The sequence below is a fragment of the Pristiophorus japonicus genome, chromosome 6, assembly GCF_044704955.1.
Source record: "Pristiophorus japonicus isolate sPriJap1 chromosome 6, sPriJap1.hap1, whole genome shotgun sequence".
NCBI lineage: Eukaryota > Metazoa > Chordata > Chondrichthyes > Pristiophoridae > Pristiophorus > Pristiophorus japonicus.
In genome coordinates this window covers 19,685,822-19,705,000 of record NC_091982.1, presented here as the reverse complement: position 1 = coordinate 19,705,000, position 19,179 = coordinate 19,685,822, and the positions used below count along the sequence as shown (strand labels likewise).

General features: G+C 43.0%; 1 protein-coding gene across 1 annotated transcript in view; it reads right to left on the bottom strand.

Annotated features, from left to right (window-relative positions):
- The window catches only part of las1l (LAS1 like ribosome biogenesis factor), a 107,248-nt gene that overhangs the window by 66,361 nt on the left and 21,708 nt on the right, over positions 1-19,179 (bottom strand). Inside the window, exons 5-6 of the mRNA XM_070882689.1 lie at positions 7,446-7,601; positions 3,419-3,465 (exon numbers count right to left, since the gene is read on the bottom strand). Coding sequence (XP_070738790.1) covers positions 3,419-3,465; positions 7,446-7,601 — 203 coding nt within the window. The remainder of the gene's footprint in view (positions 1-3,418; positions 3,466-7,445; positions 7,602-19,179) is intronic.

Sequence of the window (19,179 nt, the reverse complement as noted above, 5' to 3'; positions counted from 1 at the left end):
GCCACTTGGCTGAGATATCAGACAGCTCTTCAGCTGCTTGTGCTCCAGAGTCAGCACAAGACGGGGAGGAAGGAAATGCCAAAATATTACAGTAAACAAAAAAGGCATACCTGCACAATTTTTTAAAGTTGAAACAAGAGTAGCTCAATGCATAGTAGGTTTTATGTTGTTCAAATATTTTTATATAATTAGTTGTCCATAGCTAACAAATTAAACCTTGCTTTCGATTTTCACAAAAATATTCTCCCCTCCCCATTCAGTATAAAATTTATTTGGGTGTAATGATTCATCTACATGGAATCCAAGAGACTGTCTGCTCTCCGTAATTAGTACTGAGTTAATGATAGCACATTTTCCTCCCGGATTTATCTAAATAAGTTTTTATAAAAGTCTCCCACCCTAGTGGTTACGGACTACACCACATTTGTTTTTCTAACTCTCTGCACAGCAGAATCTAAAAATCACTACCTAAATACTCAATCCACTAAACACAATAATTTCAAACTTACAGGGCCCAAGTTTCCACACGATAAAAAACGGACGCCCCTCCGAGCTGGGCGCCCGTTTTTCGCGACTAAAAAAAAACTCGCGATTCTGGAGCGCCCTGCAGCTCCTTGTCTGCCTGGCGCGCGCCCAGGGGGGGGCGGAGCCTACACTCGCGGCGATTTTGTAAGTGGGAGGGGGAGAGTACTATTTAAATTAGTTTTTTCCTGCCGGCAACGCTGCGCGTGCGCGTTGGAGCGTTCGCGCACGCGCAGTGTGAAGGAAACATTAGCACTCGGCCATTTTTGTAGTTCTTTGTAGCTGTTTAGTTTTTGAAAATTTTTTAATAAAAGCACATTGCCATCAGCACATCAGCACTGAGAAGGCTGCAGGAAGCCTCAGAAAGTTGAGGCAGCCGTTTCCCGATGACCTCCCCCTTTTGCCGTCGGGAAATGGCTCCTCAATTTCTGAGGCTTTCTGCAGCCTTCTGTTTCCTTCCCTCCCTCCCTCAAGCCGTCTGGAACGGCTTCCTCCCTTCCCCCCCCCCCCACCCCCGCTGCGTTCGGTCGGTCGGGCCCGCACTCCCCCCCCCCCGCGTTCGGTTGCTTGCCCGCCGTCTGGAACAGCTTGCCCCCCCGCGTTCGGTCGGTCGGTTTGGTCCCTCCCGCCCGCCGACTGGAACGGCTTACCCCCCCCCCGCCCCGAGTTCGGTCGGTCGGTCACCTCCCTCCTGCCGGCCGGCCGTCTGGAACGGCTTCCTTCCCCCCCACCCCCCCCCCCTGGGGAACGAACGGCTGCCTCGTTTTGTGAGGCTGACTGCAGCATTCTCCCTGGCTGAAGCACTTTCACACAGGTAGGAAGATGATTTATTTAATCTTTTCTTTGCTTATAAATTTTTATTCAGGTTGGATTTATTTGTATAATATTTGTATAAGTATAAATAAGGATTTATTGTAGAATTTAATGACTTCCCTTCCCCCCACCTCGTTCTGGACGCCTAATTTGTAACCTGCGCCTGATTTTTTAATGTGTAGAACAGGTTTTTTCAGTTCTACAAAAATCTTCACTTGCTCCATTCTAAGTTAGTTTGGAGTACGTTTTCACTGTGGAAACTTTTAAATCAGGCGTCAGTGGCCGGACACGCCCCCTTTTGAAGAAAAAATTCTGTTCCAAAGTGGAGCTGTTCTACCTGACTAGAACTGCAGAAAAAAAAATGTGGAGAATTGCGATTTCTAAGATAGTCCGTTCTCCACCAGTTGCTCCTAAAAATCAGGCGCAAATCATGTGGAAACTTGGGCCCACAATGTGTTTTTAAGTCCGAGGATGTAAGCTCTGTTTGCTTTTATTGACATCAGGAAATGTCAGCCATCAGAAGTGTCCACCATGATTTTGGAGACATTTCAAAACCATTACCAATAGGTGTTCAGTATCAATCTGGAACATATTGGGTTTGTGAAGTCTGATGAAAGCCTCAGGCATATAGTTCCTGTTAATCCAAGCATCAGTGTGAGGATATATCAACCTTTGTCACATCCCTGGCAGGGTAAGTATTACTACTCTTTCAATACAAGAAAATCAAATCATATGTAGCTAGCCTTCAGTAATTCAATCTGGCAATTCGAGTAAAGAAGTTCAAGTTCATCATAAAGTAAACCAAGAATAAAATTAAAACTGGAAAATATGAACTTAATATGTTGAACTGCCCATGAAATGTATTGACCATTTCAGAGCAGTCATTTCCAAATTAACTTTGGAAAAAATTCTTAATCTAAAGTATACACTTTTCCACATATATCCAGTCAACCTACTAAAAAAGGATGCGGGAGAGAAAAACAAACAGAAAGGAAAAAACAGACTTGCATTTATAATGCTTTATCTGGCAACCATTTTATACATAGCAAGGTTTTTTAAAAATGGCATTGAGATGAATGATCAGTTAATTTGTTTTTCTGTTGGGCAGGACATCATGAAAACTTCTTGCTCTTTTCCAAATAGTGCCATGGAATTTTCAAATATCCACTTGAACTGCCAGAACAGGCAGATGGGGCATCAGTTTAATCAGCACTTCCAATAATGCAGTATTATCTCAGTAATGGAGGGAGTTGTCAGCCTGGACAATGTGCTTAGATCCTGACTGGGGGTCCTGACTGGGGGTCTCATCATCTTTTAACTGCTACAAACTGTACCAAGTTAAAACAAAAAAGGTTAATTGTTACTTTTATATAATTGGATAGCATAAATAAGGTAAATTTAGAATACTTCAACTTTGAAAGTAGACATGAAGACAAAAGGTCATTGATCTGAAACGTTAACTGTTTTTCTCTCCACAGATGCTGCCTGACTTGCTGAGTATTTTCACCATTTTCTGTTTTTATTAGCTTATGGTCTAGCTATTTTCAAAATATCCCAGGAATATTTAGAAGAAAGTCAAATGCATATCAAATCTTGGCAACCTGGCTCAGTTGGTAGCAGTCTCGCCTGAGTCAGTAGGTTCTAGGTTTGAGTCCCATAACAGAACTTGAGCTCCGAATCTAGGCTAACCTTTCAGTGCAGTACTGAGGGAGTGTTACATTATCAGAGATGTTGTCCTTCAGATGAGATGCCCTATCTCCAGTTTCAGTCATTCAGCTGGATGTTAAAGATCCCATGGCACTACTGAAAAAGAGTTCTCCCAGTGTCTTGGTTAACATTCCCCCTCAATGAATACCATCAGAAACAGACAAGCTTGTCTTGAAACTCATAGCTGTTTGTGGGATCTTCCTGCGCACAGTTAATGACATTGTTATGTGGGAAGCAAAGTGTGTGCCTCTTCAACTAGTTCAAAAAGAACTGTAGAAGTACTTACTCCCTAAACTGTCCATTTCCTTTACTGAACCAAAGCCACAAATTACTTCAGGTTATTGAAAACAAAAATCTTCCCTGATTAGCATCATACCTGGAATTGTTCTTTTTCAAAGGAAGTCAGCAGTTCTCTAGCTTTTTCTGGGGGAAAAAGGGGGGAATTATTACATATAGAAGATTTTACTTGGATTATTAAAACTGCTAGCATTACAATTTGAAACGATCAAAAATATTGGTCAGGATTTCACTAACCTTGGCGGGTCCATGGTGGGCAACATCAGTGGTGGGTCCCAACCCTGCTACTGGCTCCAACCCACTGTCTAAAATTAATTTATTTTGATGGGGCTTGTTAAGCCCACCCAGCGAGTTTCCTGGACAATTAGAGGAAGGGGGTCTGGTGACATCATTTGATGACATGTTATCAGCCGATTTCCTTAAAGGGACCACCTTTATTTTGACATTTGTGCTGTCAGTGATCAACAGCATTGAGATTCTGCAAACACTGACAAGCACTGCATAGAGGTGCAGAGTTTCACCTAGGGTCTTCCATGACTTCCTCCGTAGACGCAGGGAGGTCCCCTTCCCTTCCCATGGGTGGAAGAGACCTCCGCAGGAGATCAACACAGCCTGGGTATAGAAAAGGGCACAAGCTGGGATGTGGTCAAGAGGACCTGGGTGCAGTGCTGCAAATGCTTCAATGATCTCAGTAGATCACAAAACAGTAGTACAAAGCCACACTCAACCTCATCCTGCTGTGCCTCTCATTATATCCCCATCACTCTGCTTTCCCTACGCACACCTGCACATCCTTCTCACACCAACTTAACTTCCACCTCCACCCATCTCTCTCTATCTATATTATCACATCCCCATCTCACGAGCCACCCCTCACACTCATCCTACCAATCATGTCAACTAACAACACATACGGGTAGGCACTTGGGTCTTCTAGCCAATGTTCATGTAAATTTTCTTAACGTTAATGTGGTGTCAAACATTGAAACCTTTATTTTCAACACTTTGCCTTCTTGGACAGATTTGTGTGCACTTTTGGAAGTGGCTTAGTGAGTTGCAGTGACTGCTGAGGCACAACGGTACCCTCTGCAATGATGATGAGTGTGAAAGGAATGGCTTGGGCACTGTAGGCGATGGTTTATAGTGTTGATGTTGGTGTGGGGTGGTGCCAATCCGGCACATCATGTGGCAACCAGGATGTACAGCGTCAAGTGAAGTAAATCTGGCCATGGTAAGACCATGCCTGGCCTCCCGGTCAGCAATGTGGTCAGGTGCTGATGCCCTCTGTCCTGTACAGCATCAGATGATTGCGGAGAAGGGTGTTGTTGTTGTTGTTGGTGGTGCTGCTGATGTGCCCGGTGCTGCTGGTGTTAGGGCTGATCGTGGTGGGATGTGAGGACCAAGGTGAGAGAGTATAAAGTGCACCAATTCTGAAGGAATAGATGGCAGGTTAAGTACAGAAGACAGAAGTGATCTGTCAAAGGTGAGAGGTAATGAGGTCGGACTGGATGGAAACTTGTGTAAAGACTTGCAGCATGATGAATTTGCTGTGGAAATGCAGTGAGGAAGGGCATGTGGCTGAGGGAAGATATCTCTAAGATGGGAGCTTTTACAGTTGAAGCGGTCAACTCAACAGCTGATTCAATGGCCACTGAACACCTGCCTCAGCTTCACAGATGCGGTCCACAACCAGCATGGACCCCGTGGGCGAGCACGTAAAATCAAACGGTGAGCTCAAATGAATTCTTGATAATCTCCAAATAAGGTCGTAATTACTTGATTGGGCCCCCCGCCAATGTGTATCAGATCTACTCAGCACTGATCGACCCGACATTGGGAAAGGCGCGTGGTGGCGGGTGCACAGCAGGATCCCAACCCACTGGAGAAAAAAAAACACATACCCACCCGACCCATCACTGCTGACCCTTGGAAAATCTCAGCCTTTATTACTGCGCATGGGTTGATTTATGCGGACAAATTCAAAAGCTGCCATATTATAATCTTCCCCCATGGGTAAAGATGCCATCCGGTGTGGTACTAGGCAGTACATAGCCAGAAATCCCCAGATTTGATACCAAACCGTGCTTAGTTAGCCTATCTCAGTTACAATGGTAACAGATTACCAACTGGCTTCAGTGTTCTGAAATTCTGTGGGGGGGGGGGGGGGGGGGGGGAAATAGAAAAACAAAAACAAAACTGGCTAGGGCTCCTCCTTCTGATTGCTACCCAAAGACCCAGCTCAAAATCACATCCACACATGTGAAAATTGGGTGAGAGCAAGATCAGGTCCAGGAGTAATACCTTCCTCAACCACAGACAAAAAGCTTGCCCAAATTTATAGCCTACCCTTCCCAGAGAAATGGTCTCTTAGGCAAAGTATTGGAACGTTTCAGACACCTGTGGAACCTCATCTGGCAAGAGCACTGTTCAGGACAGAATAGAAGAAACTGGGAAAAAGAAGAGATGTGGGCTGTTGGGTAACTACTCTGACACTTTTAGTGGCCACATTCTGTTGTAAGAGGTTCTAAATTTTAATGATAAATAAAGTATTATAAAAATATGCAATTCTTCCAAAGGTTGGTATGTTTGCCAAGTTTACTTCAACCCACACACTCCTACTTCTTTTTACTTAATTTATTCATCATGGGAAAAATAACATTTTTTATTTTTACACACGTTTGTCAGCCTTTATAAAGGTGATCATCTCACAGTCCAACAGGCACCTTGCCCAAGTGGCTATTAATTATGTATTGGCTTGGCAGCAAATGTTGACAGCCTATTTGGTTGTAGAGGGCATCACAGCCAAGCCCAATCTGGTCTTTACCCAATGACTATACACAAGCAATTACAGCTGGGTGTCACTATGCAGTGACGCGCAAGGGAAAATCCCTGCTTGACTTTCCCCTTTCTGAGCCTATGAGCACAGAGGCCAATTGCAGCTTCCCATGCCAACATGCACAAACAGCTGAGACCAGGAATTAAATATCAGACCTTTTTGGTCTGTATGGCTCAACTACTTGACGTGTAAACCGACCAAGCTATTGGAAGCTCCTTTATGCTTCTAGTACCACTTCAAAAATACAGTGAACTGCAACACTGTAAAGCAATAATGTACACTGTATGACTGTGTGGTCAGCATATTCTTAGCTTGGGTAATAAATTCAAAATTAAAGCACATTTGTAATACATTATTTTAGATAACAGCTATGTACTATTTGCATTTTTTTTAATGTTAGCTTTCAAAGCTTCTATGCCAGAATACTAATTTTGCTTATTTCTATCTTAATGTCAGATTTTTCACGCTGTACAACACATTGTAGAAGTCAAGTGAATTAAGTACCTGTATTCAGAGGAGCTCCCTCAATGGGTAAAGTCAGTAGATGCATCATCAAGCTACACACAGCAGAATGTCCCAGGTTTAATCCCCAGTTCATTTATCGCTACAAATGGTCTCAGTACCCAAGGTAGGGAAAGGAGAAAAAAAAATCAGCCAGAATTCCCACTCCAGATTGCTTTTCAGTGATCGCTACTGGAAGGAGCATGTCTGGACATGTCGGTTAGGATAGAATCCACTGTGCTGTTTCCCAAGATGCATAGCTTTATTAAAAGTACACACGAGCTAAAACCACTTGAGAGAAGTCTCAAAAGGGTTGCCAAATCCCAGCAAAGTATATCTGGAGACAATTCCAGTACAAAATTAGGGGGATCAGAATACCAAAACGTAAAAAGGGATAGATACTGGTTTCCAGAGAGGTTACTATGTGAAGGATAAAACCACTTAAGATGCATCGTTTTATGTCACTCATTAAGACAGAAAGGCTCCGCCGGCTTTCCACCTGTCCGGGCGCTTGTTTGACGGGTCTCAGCCTTACTGTGCATCAATTAATAAGCAGGGCAAGCATTTTTGTGCAGCATAATAAATTCTGCAAATTTCTACACTTACAACATATAGAATGATTTCTAACCAAGTACCATACCTTTATGTGAAAAATTTGAGAGAATATTAATTCAACTTCTGAGCAAATCTAAGTAACAAGAAATTATTTGCCATAACACGTAATTAGTAATGGCTGAAATGCTCATTTTCAAAGCTTTCATGTACCAACCGTATAACTCTTTTTGTTTCAATTCCTCCTGTAGTTGGGCTTCATCATCACCTTCCTCCTCTTCCGGCGAGTCCAAGACCCAATTATCCACAAGGTTGTTTCGCAGCTGTGGATTCCAGTACTGTTGCCGTAGCCACAACAAAACAAACTCACAACCTTGAGAAACAAAATCATTGCAAAATTATTTGAGCTTGCAAATCCACTAGAGTGTGCAATGTTAAATTAGAATACATAAAAATGACCACATGGAAATTTAAACTTTATTTTAAAATAACATCTTGCATTTGAGGATAAAGTCTTAAGAATTGTTTTAAACAAAGGTTTTAAATCATACTAAGAAATTGGTATTTCCATGTTATTCTTGCAAAAGGATGAATGTGGTTGGTAATGAAAGTAGTTAAGTGAAATTCCTTGCATCATAGGCAAATTTTCAAGGGATACCACCTATACAGGTCTTAAAATGACTTCTTTTTCCCTACAGTAAATTAAATGTACTACATTTTAGTAACTGGTAACTCAAAACACCATCTGACACAAAAAAGCAAAGTGGACACAAGTTTAAAAGGAGAGCATTAACAGCAGAACACTGCCCTCTGCTGTTGTCTGCTTGCTAATGCTTTGAATTGTCAAATATTTTGAAGATTTTTTTTCTACACAAATTAATGTCTTTTCCCTTTACAGATGCTTTTACAAAGTTTTAGGTTCTGCATTAGATATTCTCTCAGATTCATGTTACCAGTCACTCTCATAAGTGAATTTCCTAATCTAGTTAAACAATAGCATAACTCATCATCATCATCATAGGTAGTCCCTCGGAATCGAGGAAGACTTGCTTCCACTCTTGAAGTGAGTTCTTTGGTGGCTGAACAGTCCAATACGAGAGCCACAGACTCTGTCACAGGTGCGACAGACAGTCGTTGAGGGAAAGGGGTGGGTGGGACTGGTTTGCCGCACGCTCCTTCCGCTGCCTCCGCTTGACCTCTGCAAGCTCGCGGCATTGAGACTTGAGGTGCAGGACGGTCCCCGGCCAGGGACTCCCAGGTGTCAGTGGTGATGTCGCACTTTATCAGGGAGGCTTTGAGGGTCCTTGTAACGTTTCCGCTGCCCACCTTTGGCTCGTTTGCTGTGAAGGAGCTCCGCATAGAGCCCTTGCTTTGGGAGTCTTGTATCTGGCATGCGAACTATGTGGCCTGCCTAGCGAAGCTGATCGAGTGTGGTCAGCGCTTCAATGCTGGGGATGTTGGCCTGGTCAAGGACACTGATGTTGGTGCGCCTGTCCTCCCAGGGGATTTGCAGGATCTTGCAGAGACATCGTTGGTGATATATCTCCAGCGACTTGAGGTGTCTTCTGTACATTGTCCATGCCTCTGAGCCATACAGGAGGGCGGGTATTACTACAGCCCTGTAGACCATGAGCTTGGTGGTAGATCTGAGGGCCTGGTCTTCAAACACTCTTTTCCTCAGGCGGCTGAAGACTGCACTGGCGCACTGGAGGTGGTGTTGAATCTCCGCATCAATGACTGCTTTTGTTGACAAGAGGCTCCCAAGGTATGGGAAATGGTCCTCGTTGTTGAGGTCCGCGCCGTGGATCTTGATGACTGGGGGGCAGTGCCGTGCGGCGAGGACAGGCTGGTGGAGGACGAATGTTTAGCGTAAGGCTCATGCTTTCATATGCCTCAGTAAATACATCGACTATATCCTGGAGTTCAGCCTCAGAATGTGCGCAGACGCAGGCGTCGTCCGCGTACTGTAGCTCAACGACAGAGGTAGCTCAACGACATAACTCAGATCATGTAGCACTTTCTGCATATACTAGCTACTGTAATATTGCACATGCTGCAATGTGTGTTCTCCTTGTAGAAGGCAGACTAAAAAGCACTTTAGCGAGCGGACTGCTTTATTTTGGACAAGATACATGAATGAACAGAATACAGTATTTACAATGATATTGGTCATTTATCTGAAATAAAATAAGCTTACTAACACTGGAAGGTTCACTTTTCAAGCTAACTATTCCAAAGTTATCTGTCCCTACTTTTCTGCTACAGGTTGCTTGGATTGAGATCCCATCCTGGAGAGGGAAGGGCTTGCTCTCTCTGAGCTGTAAGGAAACTAAACATCTTTCACTGTTTGATTAAGCCAGGATGACCATCTATCAACGGCAATAATCATGGGCGATTTTAATCTTCATATTGATTAGACAAAGCAAATTGGCCAGAATAGCCTTGAGCAAGAGTTCATAGAGTGTATCCGGGATAGTTTCCTTGAACAGTATGTTGCGGAACCAACCAGGGGGCAGGCTATCTTAGATCTGGTACTGTGTACTGAGACAGGATTAATAAACGATCTCCTAGTAAATGATTCTCCAGGAATGAGTGATCATAGCATGGTTGAATTTCAAATTCAGTCGGAGGGTGAGAAAGTTGGATCTCAAACCAATGTCCTAAGCTTAAACAAAGGAGACTATAAAGATATGAAGTCAGAGTTGGCGAAAGTGGACTGGGAAAATAGATTAAAGTATGGAACGGTTGATGAGCAGTGGCAAAAATTTAAGGAGATATTTCAAAACTCTCAACAAAAATATATTCCAATGAGAAGGAAAGACTGCAAGAGAAGGGATAACCATCCGTGGCTAACTAAGGAAATAAGGGATGGTATCAAATTGAAAACAAGGGCATACAAAGTGGCCAAGACTAGTGAGAGGCCAGAGGATTAGGAAACTTAAAAGCCAGCAAAGAACGACTAAAAAAAGAGGGAAGATAGATTATGAAAGCAAACTACTACAAAATATAAAAACAGATAGTAAGAATTTCTACAGGCACATAAAAAGGAAAAGAGTAGCTAAAGTAAATGTTGGTCCCTTAGAGGATGAGACTGGGGAATTAAAAATGGGGAACAAGGAAATGGCAGAGACTTTGAACAAATATTTTGTATCGGTCTTCATGGTAGAAGACACTAAAAACATCTCAATAATGGATAATCAAGGCGCCAGAGGGAGGGAGGAAATAATACTATCTCCAAAGAAGTAGTACTCGGTAAAATAATGGGACTAAAGGCGGACAAGTCCCCCGGACCTGATGGCTTGCATCCTAGGGTCTTAAAAGATGTGTCTAAAGAGATAGTGGATGCATTGGTTGTAATTACCAAAATTCCCTGGATTCTGGGGAGGTCCCAGCGGATGGGAAAACCGCAAATGTAAGGCCCCTATTTAAAAAAGGAGGCAGACAGAAAGCAGGAAACTATAGATCAGTTAGCCTAACATCTGTCGTTGGGAAAATGCTGGAGTCCATTATTAAGGAAGCAGTAGCAGGACATTTGGAAAAGCATGATTCAATCAAGCAGAATCAACATGGTTGTATGAAAGGGAAATTATTTTTGACAAATTTGCTGGAGTTCTTTGAGGATGTAATGAGCAGGGTGGATAAGAGGGAACCAGTGGATGTGGGTTCATTTGGATTTCCAGAAAGCATTCGATAAGGTGCTACATAAAAGGTTATTGCACAAGATAAAAGTTCATGGGGTCGGGGTAATATATTAGCATGGATAGAGGATTGGCTAACAGAAAACAGAGAGTTGGGATAAATGGGTCATTTTCCAGTTGGCAAACAGTAACTAGTGTGGTGCCGCAGGGATCGGTGCTGGGGCCTCAACTATTTACAATCTATATTAATGAATTGCGTGAAGGGACCGATTGTAATGTAGCCAAGTTTGCGGATATAAAGATGGGTGGGAAAGCAAATTGTGAGGATACGAGAAATCTGCAAAGGGATATAGACAGGCTAATTGAGTGGGCAAAAATTTGGCAGATGGGAGTTTAATGTGGGAACATGTGAGATTATCCATTTTGGCAGAAAAAGTAGAAAAGCAAATTACAATTTAAATGGAGAAAAATTGCAAAGTGCTGCAGTAAAGAGGGACCTGGCGGTCCTTGTGCATGAAACACAAAAAGTTAGTATGCAGGTACAGCAAGTAATCAGGAAGGCAAATGGAATGTTGGCCTTCATTGCAAGGGGAATGGAGTATAAAAGCAGAGAAGTCGTGCAACAATTATACAGGGTATTGGTGAGGCCACACCTGGAGTACTGAGGGAACTGAGGAAAATCCTTATTAGTCGGGAAATTGTGTTGGGGAAATTGATGGGATTGAAGGCCGATAAATCCCCAGGGCCTGATGGACTGCATCCTAGAGTACTTAAGGAGGTGGCCTTGGAAATAGCGGATGCATTGACAGTCATTTTCCAACATTCCATAGACTCTGGATCAGTTTCTATGGAGTGGAGGGTAGCCAATGTAACCCCACTTTTTAAAAAATGAGGGAGAGAGAAAACAGGGAATTATAGACCGGTCAGCCTGACATCGGTAGTGGGTAAAATGATGGAATCAATTATTAAGGATGTCATAGCAGCGCATTTGGAAAGAGGTGACAAGATAGGTCCAAGTCAGCATGGATTTGTAAAAGGGAAATCGTGCTTGACAAATCTTCTGGAATTTTTTGAGGATGTTTCCAGTAGAGTGGACAAGGGAGAACCAGTTGATGTGGTGTATTTGGACTTTCAGAAGGCTTTCGACAAGGTCCCACACAAGAGATTAATGTGCAAAGTTAAAGCACATGGGATTGGGGGTAGTGTGCTGACTTGGATTGAGAAATGGTTGGCAGACAGGAAGCAAAGAGTAGGAGTAAATGGGTACTTTTCAGAATGGCAGGCAGTGACTAGTCGGGTACCGCAAGGTTCTGGGGATTAATTGTAGTATCTCCAAATTTGCGGATGACTCTAAGTTGGATGGCAGTGTGAGCTGCGAGGAGGATGCTATGAGGCTGCAGAGTGACTTGGATAGATTAGGTGAGTGGACAAATGCATGGCAGATGAAGTATAATGTGGATAAATGTGAGGTTATCCACTTTGGTGGTAAAAACAGAGAGACAGACTATTATCTGAATGGTGACGGATTAGGAAAAGGGGAGGTGCAATGAGACCTGGGTGTCATGGTACATCAGTCATTGAAGGTTGGCATGCAGGTACAGCAGGCGGTTAAGAAAGCAAATGGCATGTTGGTCTTCAAAGCGAGGGGATTTCAGTACAGGGGCAGGGAGGTGTTACTACAGTTGTACAGGGCCTTGGTGAGGCTACACCTGGAGTATTGTGTACAGTTTTGGTCTCCTAACTTGAGGAAGGACATTCTTGTTATTGAGGGAGTGCAGCGAAGGTTCACCAGACTGATTCCCGGGATGGCGGGACTGACATATCAAGAAAGACTGGATCAACTGGGCTTGTATTCACTGGCGTTCAGAAGACTGAGAGGGGATCTTATAGAAACGTTTAAAATTCTGACGGGTTTAGGCAGGAAGAATGTTCCCAATGTTGGGGAAGTCCTGAACCAGGGGTCACATTCTAAGGGGTAAGCCATTTGGGACCGAGATGAGGAGAAACTTCTTCACCCAGAGAGTGGTGAACCTGTGGAATTCTCTAGCACAGAAAGTTGTTGAGGCCAATTCACTAAATATATTCAAAAAGGAGTTAGATGTAGTCCTTACTACTAGGGGGATCAAGGGGTATGGCGAGAAAGCAGGAATGGGGTACTGAAGTTTAATGTTCAGCCATGAACTCATTGAATGGCGGTGCAGGCTCGAAAGGCCGAATGGCTTACTCCTGCACCTATTTTCTATGTTTCTATGTTTTCTATGTACAGTTTTGGTCTCCGTATTTAAGGAAGGATATACTTGCATTGGAGGCTGTTCAGAGAAGGTTCACTAGGTTGATTCCGGAGATGAGTGGGTTGGACTTATGAAGATAGGTTGAGTAGGTTGAGCCTATACTCATTGCAGTTCAGAAAAATGAGAGGTGATTGCAAGAGCAAGATTGAATATCAAAGATGTTATCTGGCTATAATGGAGGCCCTGAGCTGGCTAAACAAAAGGTGTGCTTAGAACCACACGAACATAAGATGACCACTCGTTGACCAATCACATTACTGTTAAGGTCTGTCCACGAGGACACATGTGCTAAACCTGTATAATTAAGGTGCAATTTGAACAGGACGTTGGAGATCCTCTCTCAGGCGGCTGAGAAGTGAGATGCTCCCCCTTCAGGTGTTGAAATTAAAGTCATTGAAACTTATACAAAGTATCCGGGCTTGTTAAGAGAGGAGAAGGGCGATTCTCCCCATCAGTGATCTTATCGAAACATATAAGATAATGAGCGGGCTCGACAAGGTGGATGCAGAGAGGATATTTCCACTCATAGGGGAGACTAAAACTAGGGGGCATAGTCTCTGCCCATTTAAAACTGAGAGGAGTAGGAGGAATTTTTTCTCTCAGAGGGTTGTAAATCTGTGGAATTCTCTGCCACAGTGAGCTGTGGAGGCTGGGTCATTGAATATATTTAAGGTGGAGATAGACAGATTTTTGAGCGATAAAGGAATAAAGGGTAATGGACAGCAGGCAGGGAAGTGGAGCTGAGTCCATGATCAGATCAGCCATGATCTTATTAAATGGCAGAGCAGGCTCAAGGAGCCAAATGGCCTACTCCTGCTCCTATTTCTTATATTCTTATGTTCTTATGTTGAATAAAAACCTTCTTTGCTGATGCCTAAAATGCTCGACATTGACTGAGCACTGGATTTTCCCACTATCACACAGCTACAGAAACCTGCAAAACCAAGTAGTTTTGACGATGGCACTTTTGCAGTCCCCCCCGCCATTGGAACCATTCTATCACCATGGCACGAAATGCTCAAGGTGGTACACAATGATCACCCCTTTGTAATTAATTAACATTCTAAATCACTAATGTTGAGATGAGAACCAGACAGCTGGCCTCATGTTAGGAAAAGATATTGCTTGGCCTTGCGAACTAACCCTTATAAGCTGAATTTAACATTATAACAATATCAAATAAAAAAATCTAGCACGAACAATAAAAGGAATGGACCAAAGCATTAGAGATGCCAACAGATCCGCTATATAATTCTGACAGTTTCTGTTTTTATTTCAGATTGTCAACATTTGCAATTTCTTCTTTCTTCCCGCTATTGTCAACTTAATTAATTGGCTTGCTGAAGCTTGGTGCCCACAGCAAACTCTTTTTCCATCACAAACATAAAATGCCCCACTGCATAAAGATTTGAATAACCTTCACCTTCCCCATTTTAATATCACAGGGGACATTCAACAGTCCCAACTGCAATATATTGCAAAACAAGCTGATTTTGTTATTGAGAAACCAGAGTAATGTTAAGGCCTATAGTGTAGGACACCAAGGTTGAAAGGAGTAAAGAGAAATTGAGATAACTCAGCAAATAGCGATTAGGTGACCACGAACTTGGGTTTCAAGTCTCTTGATTGCTGAAGCAATGAAATACAGTCGGCCTTTGATATTGTCAAGTGGCCTCATGTGTGGGGTCCACACAATGGCCCCAAGTTTCCACACGCGGCGAAAAAAGCGCCCCTCGGAGCTGGGTGCCTGTTTTTCACGCCGAAAACGCGCCTGAAAAAAAACGCGGTATTCTCGAGCTCCTTGCAGCTCGATGTCTGCTTGGCACGGCGCACAGGGGGCGGAGCCTACCACTCGCGCCGATTTTGTAAGTAGGAGGGGGCGGGTACAATTTAAATGAGTTTTTTTGGTGCCGGCAACCCTGCGCGTGCGCGTTGGAGCGTTCGCGCACGCGCAGTCTGAAGTAAACATTGGCACTCGGCCATTTTTAAAAGTGCTGCAGAAAAAGTGAAAATTTGTTTATTGAACCCTTGCAAAGGCTTGCATTTTAATTTTCTTGATATTTCTGTGTGTGAGGGAGTGCTTTTAGCAGCACTGCTGAATAAATCACCTGCTGAATTAATGTTGGCTCTTTAACCAGTGTTACTGCAGCAACTGTGCATTTTAATTCCGCCTTTACAACTCGTTACCGTTTCAATCTCCACCACTCATTCTGTAATTAAAGATAGACTGTGATAAACGGGACACATGCACTTGTTTGAGACTATTCAAATTCTTTGTAGCTGTTCAATTTTTAACATTTTTTAATAAAACCACATTGCCCTTCCATGATCAGCACTAAGGCTGCTTGCTGCTTCTTGCCCCTGCCGTCGGGACCAACGCCACACCGCTGCCTGAAAGGCCTGCCTGAAGCACTTTCACACAGGTAGGAACATGGTTTATTTAATCTTTTCTTTGCTTATAAATTTCTTTCAGGTTGGATTTATTTGTATAATATTTGTATAAGTATAACTAAGGATTGATTGTAGAATTTAATGACTTCCCTTCCCCACCACCCCCCCCCTCGTTCCGGACGCCTAATTTGTAACCTGCGCCTGATTTTTTAATGTGTAGACAAGGTTTTTTCAAGCGTACAAAAATCTTCACTTGCTCCATTCTAAGTTAGTTTGGAGTACGTTTTCACTGTGGAAATTTTCAAATCAGGCGTCAGTGGCCGGACACGCCCCCTTTTGAAAAAAAAATTCAGTTCAAAAGTGAAACTGTTCTACCTGACTAGAACTGCAGAAAACTTAAATGTGGAGAATTCCGATTTCTAAGATACTCCGTTCTCCACCAGTTGCTCCTAAAAATCAGGAGCAAATCATGTGGAAACTTGGGGCCAAAGAGTTATCATGGAAAGCCAAGCCCAATGCTGTTCCCACCCAACATACTCTGCAGTAGGGCAACCATCAGAAGAAACCCTGGCAGATATTTCTTTCCTCGACCAGGGACACTGAAGCTAATTGTCCCTCCCCTACCAGCCAACTTGGCCGAGATCAATTATCAGTACAGAAATAAATCAAACCAGGAAACTTATGGTACGTTTACTCACCATACTCACTAAGCTATTAAAGGAATGCTCAAGAAATGAAAGTTATGTATTTCTTTTCTTCCTATTTTGGTCTCATTTGGGGACATTCTGAGTAACGGTTAACATAACTGCAATAAAAATCAGATTCTGAAACCAACACTTAGTTTCAATTCAAATACATTTACAATATTAAAGGTATGGAAAGTTTAGGCAGGAAAAGGAATCTCCCCACAATGTATATGTAATCTATTGCATCAGTCACATAGAGAGTAACACCTGGTCACACATGCAGAGTATGTGTCAATCACAGCAACAAATCACATCTGAACAGGTCAGAAATGATCAGGTAAAAAATAGGTCAATAAGAAAACTATCAGGTAGTTTTTAAACCTCTTGAACCCATCAAGAATCAGTAGTCTGAAATTAGCAAAAAAAATAAAATAAGTTTTGGACCGACCATTCCCACCCCCCCTCCCCCCAGTATCCCAAAAATAAAAACAGCTCTCCATAAGCACAAAGTTACATGACCATTAAACTTCTCCAGGTGTGTCCTTTCAAGTGCCCAAGAATTGGATTCATGTGACTCCTCACAGCAATTTTTGTGTCAGCTATCAGGAACCCCAAATGAATAGGTTCAACGGAGTAGCAGACTACAACTCCCAGAGTGCACTAGTGTCACTGTGCACGCACTCTAGACAACTCCCAGAATTCAGCTGAATGCTGCTTTCAGCCCAAGTCTAAAACAACAGATTTTAATGGAGAGTACATAACACACAATTATTTTATGTTTGAAAGCAAGGCTGGCCATACACAGAACATTTCATTACTACTGCCACTGAACAATGAAAAAATAACTGGCAGCAAAAACCCAGGGAAGTCTTTGAAAGTACTCATAATTTTTTTCCTATATAATCCCAACGAAACAAAGTAAACCAGGAACATTATCTGAGATAGAGGTAGTTGGTAGGAAAATCAAAATCAAAAACCATAAAAGACCAACATTCAGGGGTATTCAACATTCAGGAAGGATAGAATAAAAGGAAAAGGAGGTGGGGTAGCATTGCTGGTTAAAGAGGAGATTAATGCAATAGTTAGGAAAGACATTAGCTTGGATGATGTGGAATCTATATGGGTAGAGCTGCAGAACACCAAAGGGCAAAAAACGTTAGTAGGAGTTGTGTACAGACCTCCAAACAGTAATAGGGATGTTGGGGAGGGCATCAAACAGGAAATTAGGGGTGCATGCAATAAAGGTGCAGCAGTTATAATGGGTGACTTTAATATGCACATAGATTGGGCTAGCCAAACTGGAAGCAATACGGTGGAGGAGGATTTCCTGGAGTGCATAAGGGATGGTTTTCTAGACCAATATGTTGAGGAACCAACTAGGGGGGAGGCCATCTTAGACTGGGTGTTGTGTAATGAGAGAGGATTAATTAGCAATCTCATTGTGCGAGGCCCCTTGGGGAAGAGTGACCATAATATGGTGGAATTCTGCATTAGGATGGAGAATGAAACAGTAATTTCAGAGACCATGGTCCAGAACTTAAAGAAGGGTAACTTTGAAGGTATGAGGCGTGAATTGGCTAGGATAGATTGGCGAATGATACTTAGGGGGTTGACTGTGGATGGGCAATGGCAGACATTTAGAGACCGCATGGATGAAGTACAACAATTGTACATTCCTGTCTGGCGTAAAAATAAAAAGGGGAAGGTGGCTCAACCGTGGCTATCTAGGGAAATCAGGGATAGTATTAAAGCCAAGGAAGTGGCATACAAATTGGCCAGAAATAGCAGCGAACCTGGGGACTGGGAGAAATTTAGAACTCAGCAGAGGAGGACAAAGGGTTTGATTAGGACAGGGAAAATGGAGTACGAGAAGAAGCTTGCAGGGAACATTAAGGCGGATTGCAAAAGTTTCTATAGGTATGTAAAGAGAAAAAGGTTGGTGAAGACAAACGTAGGTCCCCTGCAGTCAGAATCAGGGGAAGTCATAACGGGGAACAAAGAAATGGCGGATCAATTGAACAAGTACTTTGGTTCGGTATTCACTAAGGAGGATACAAACAACCTTCCGGATATAAAAGGGGTCAGAGGGTCTAGTAAGGAAGAGGAACTGAGGGAAATCTTTATTAGTCGGGAAATTGTGTTGGGGAAATTGATGGGATTGAAGGCCGATAAATCCCCAGGGCCTGATGGACTGCATCCTAGAGTACTTAAGGAGGTGGCCTTGGAAATAGCGGATGCATTGACAGTCATTTTCCAACATTCCATTGACTCTGGATCAGTTCCTATGGAGTGGAGGGTAGCCAATGTAACCCCACTTTTTAAAAAAGGAGGGAGAGAGAAAACAGGGAATTATAGACCGGTCAGCCTGACCTCAGTAGTGGGTAAAGTGATGGAATCAATTATTAAGGATGTCATAGCAGTGCATCTGGAAAATGGTGACATGATAGGTCCAAGTCAGCATGGATTTGTGAAAGGGAAATCATGCTTGACAAATCTTCTGGAATTTTTTGAGGATGTTTCCAGTAAAGTGGACAAGGGAGAACCAGTTGATGTGGTATATTTGGACTTTCAGAAGGCTTTCGACAAGGTCCCACACAAGAGATTAATGTGCAAAGTTAAAGCACATGGGATTGGGGGTAGTGTGCTGACGTGGATTGAGAACTGGTTGTCAGACAGGAAGCAAAGAGTAGGAGTAAACGGGTACTTTTCAGAATGGCAGGCAGTGACTAGTGGAGTGCCGCAAGGTTCTGTGCTGGGGCCCCAGCTGTTTACATTGTACATTAATGATTTAGACGAGGGGATTAAATGTAGTATCTCCAAATTTGCGGATAACACTAAGTTGGGTGGCAGTGTGAGCTGCGAGGAGGATGCTATGAGGCTGCAGAGTGACTTGGATAGGTTAGGTGAGTGGGCAAATGCATGGCAGATGAAGTATAATGTGGATA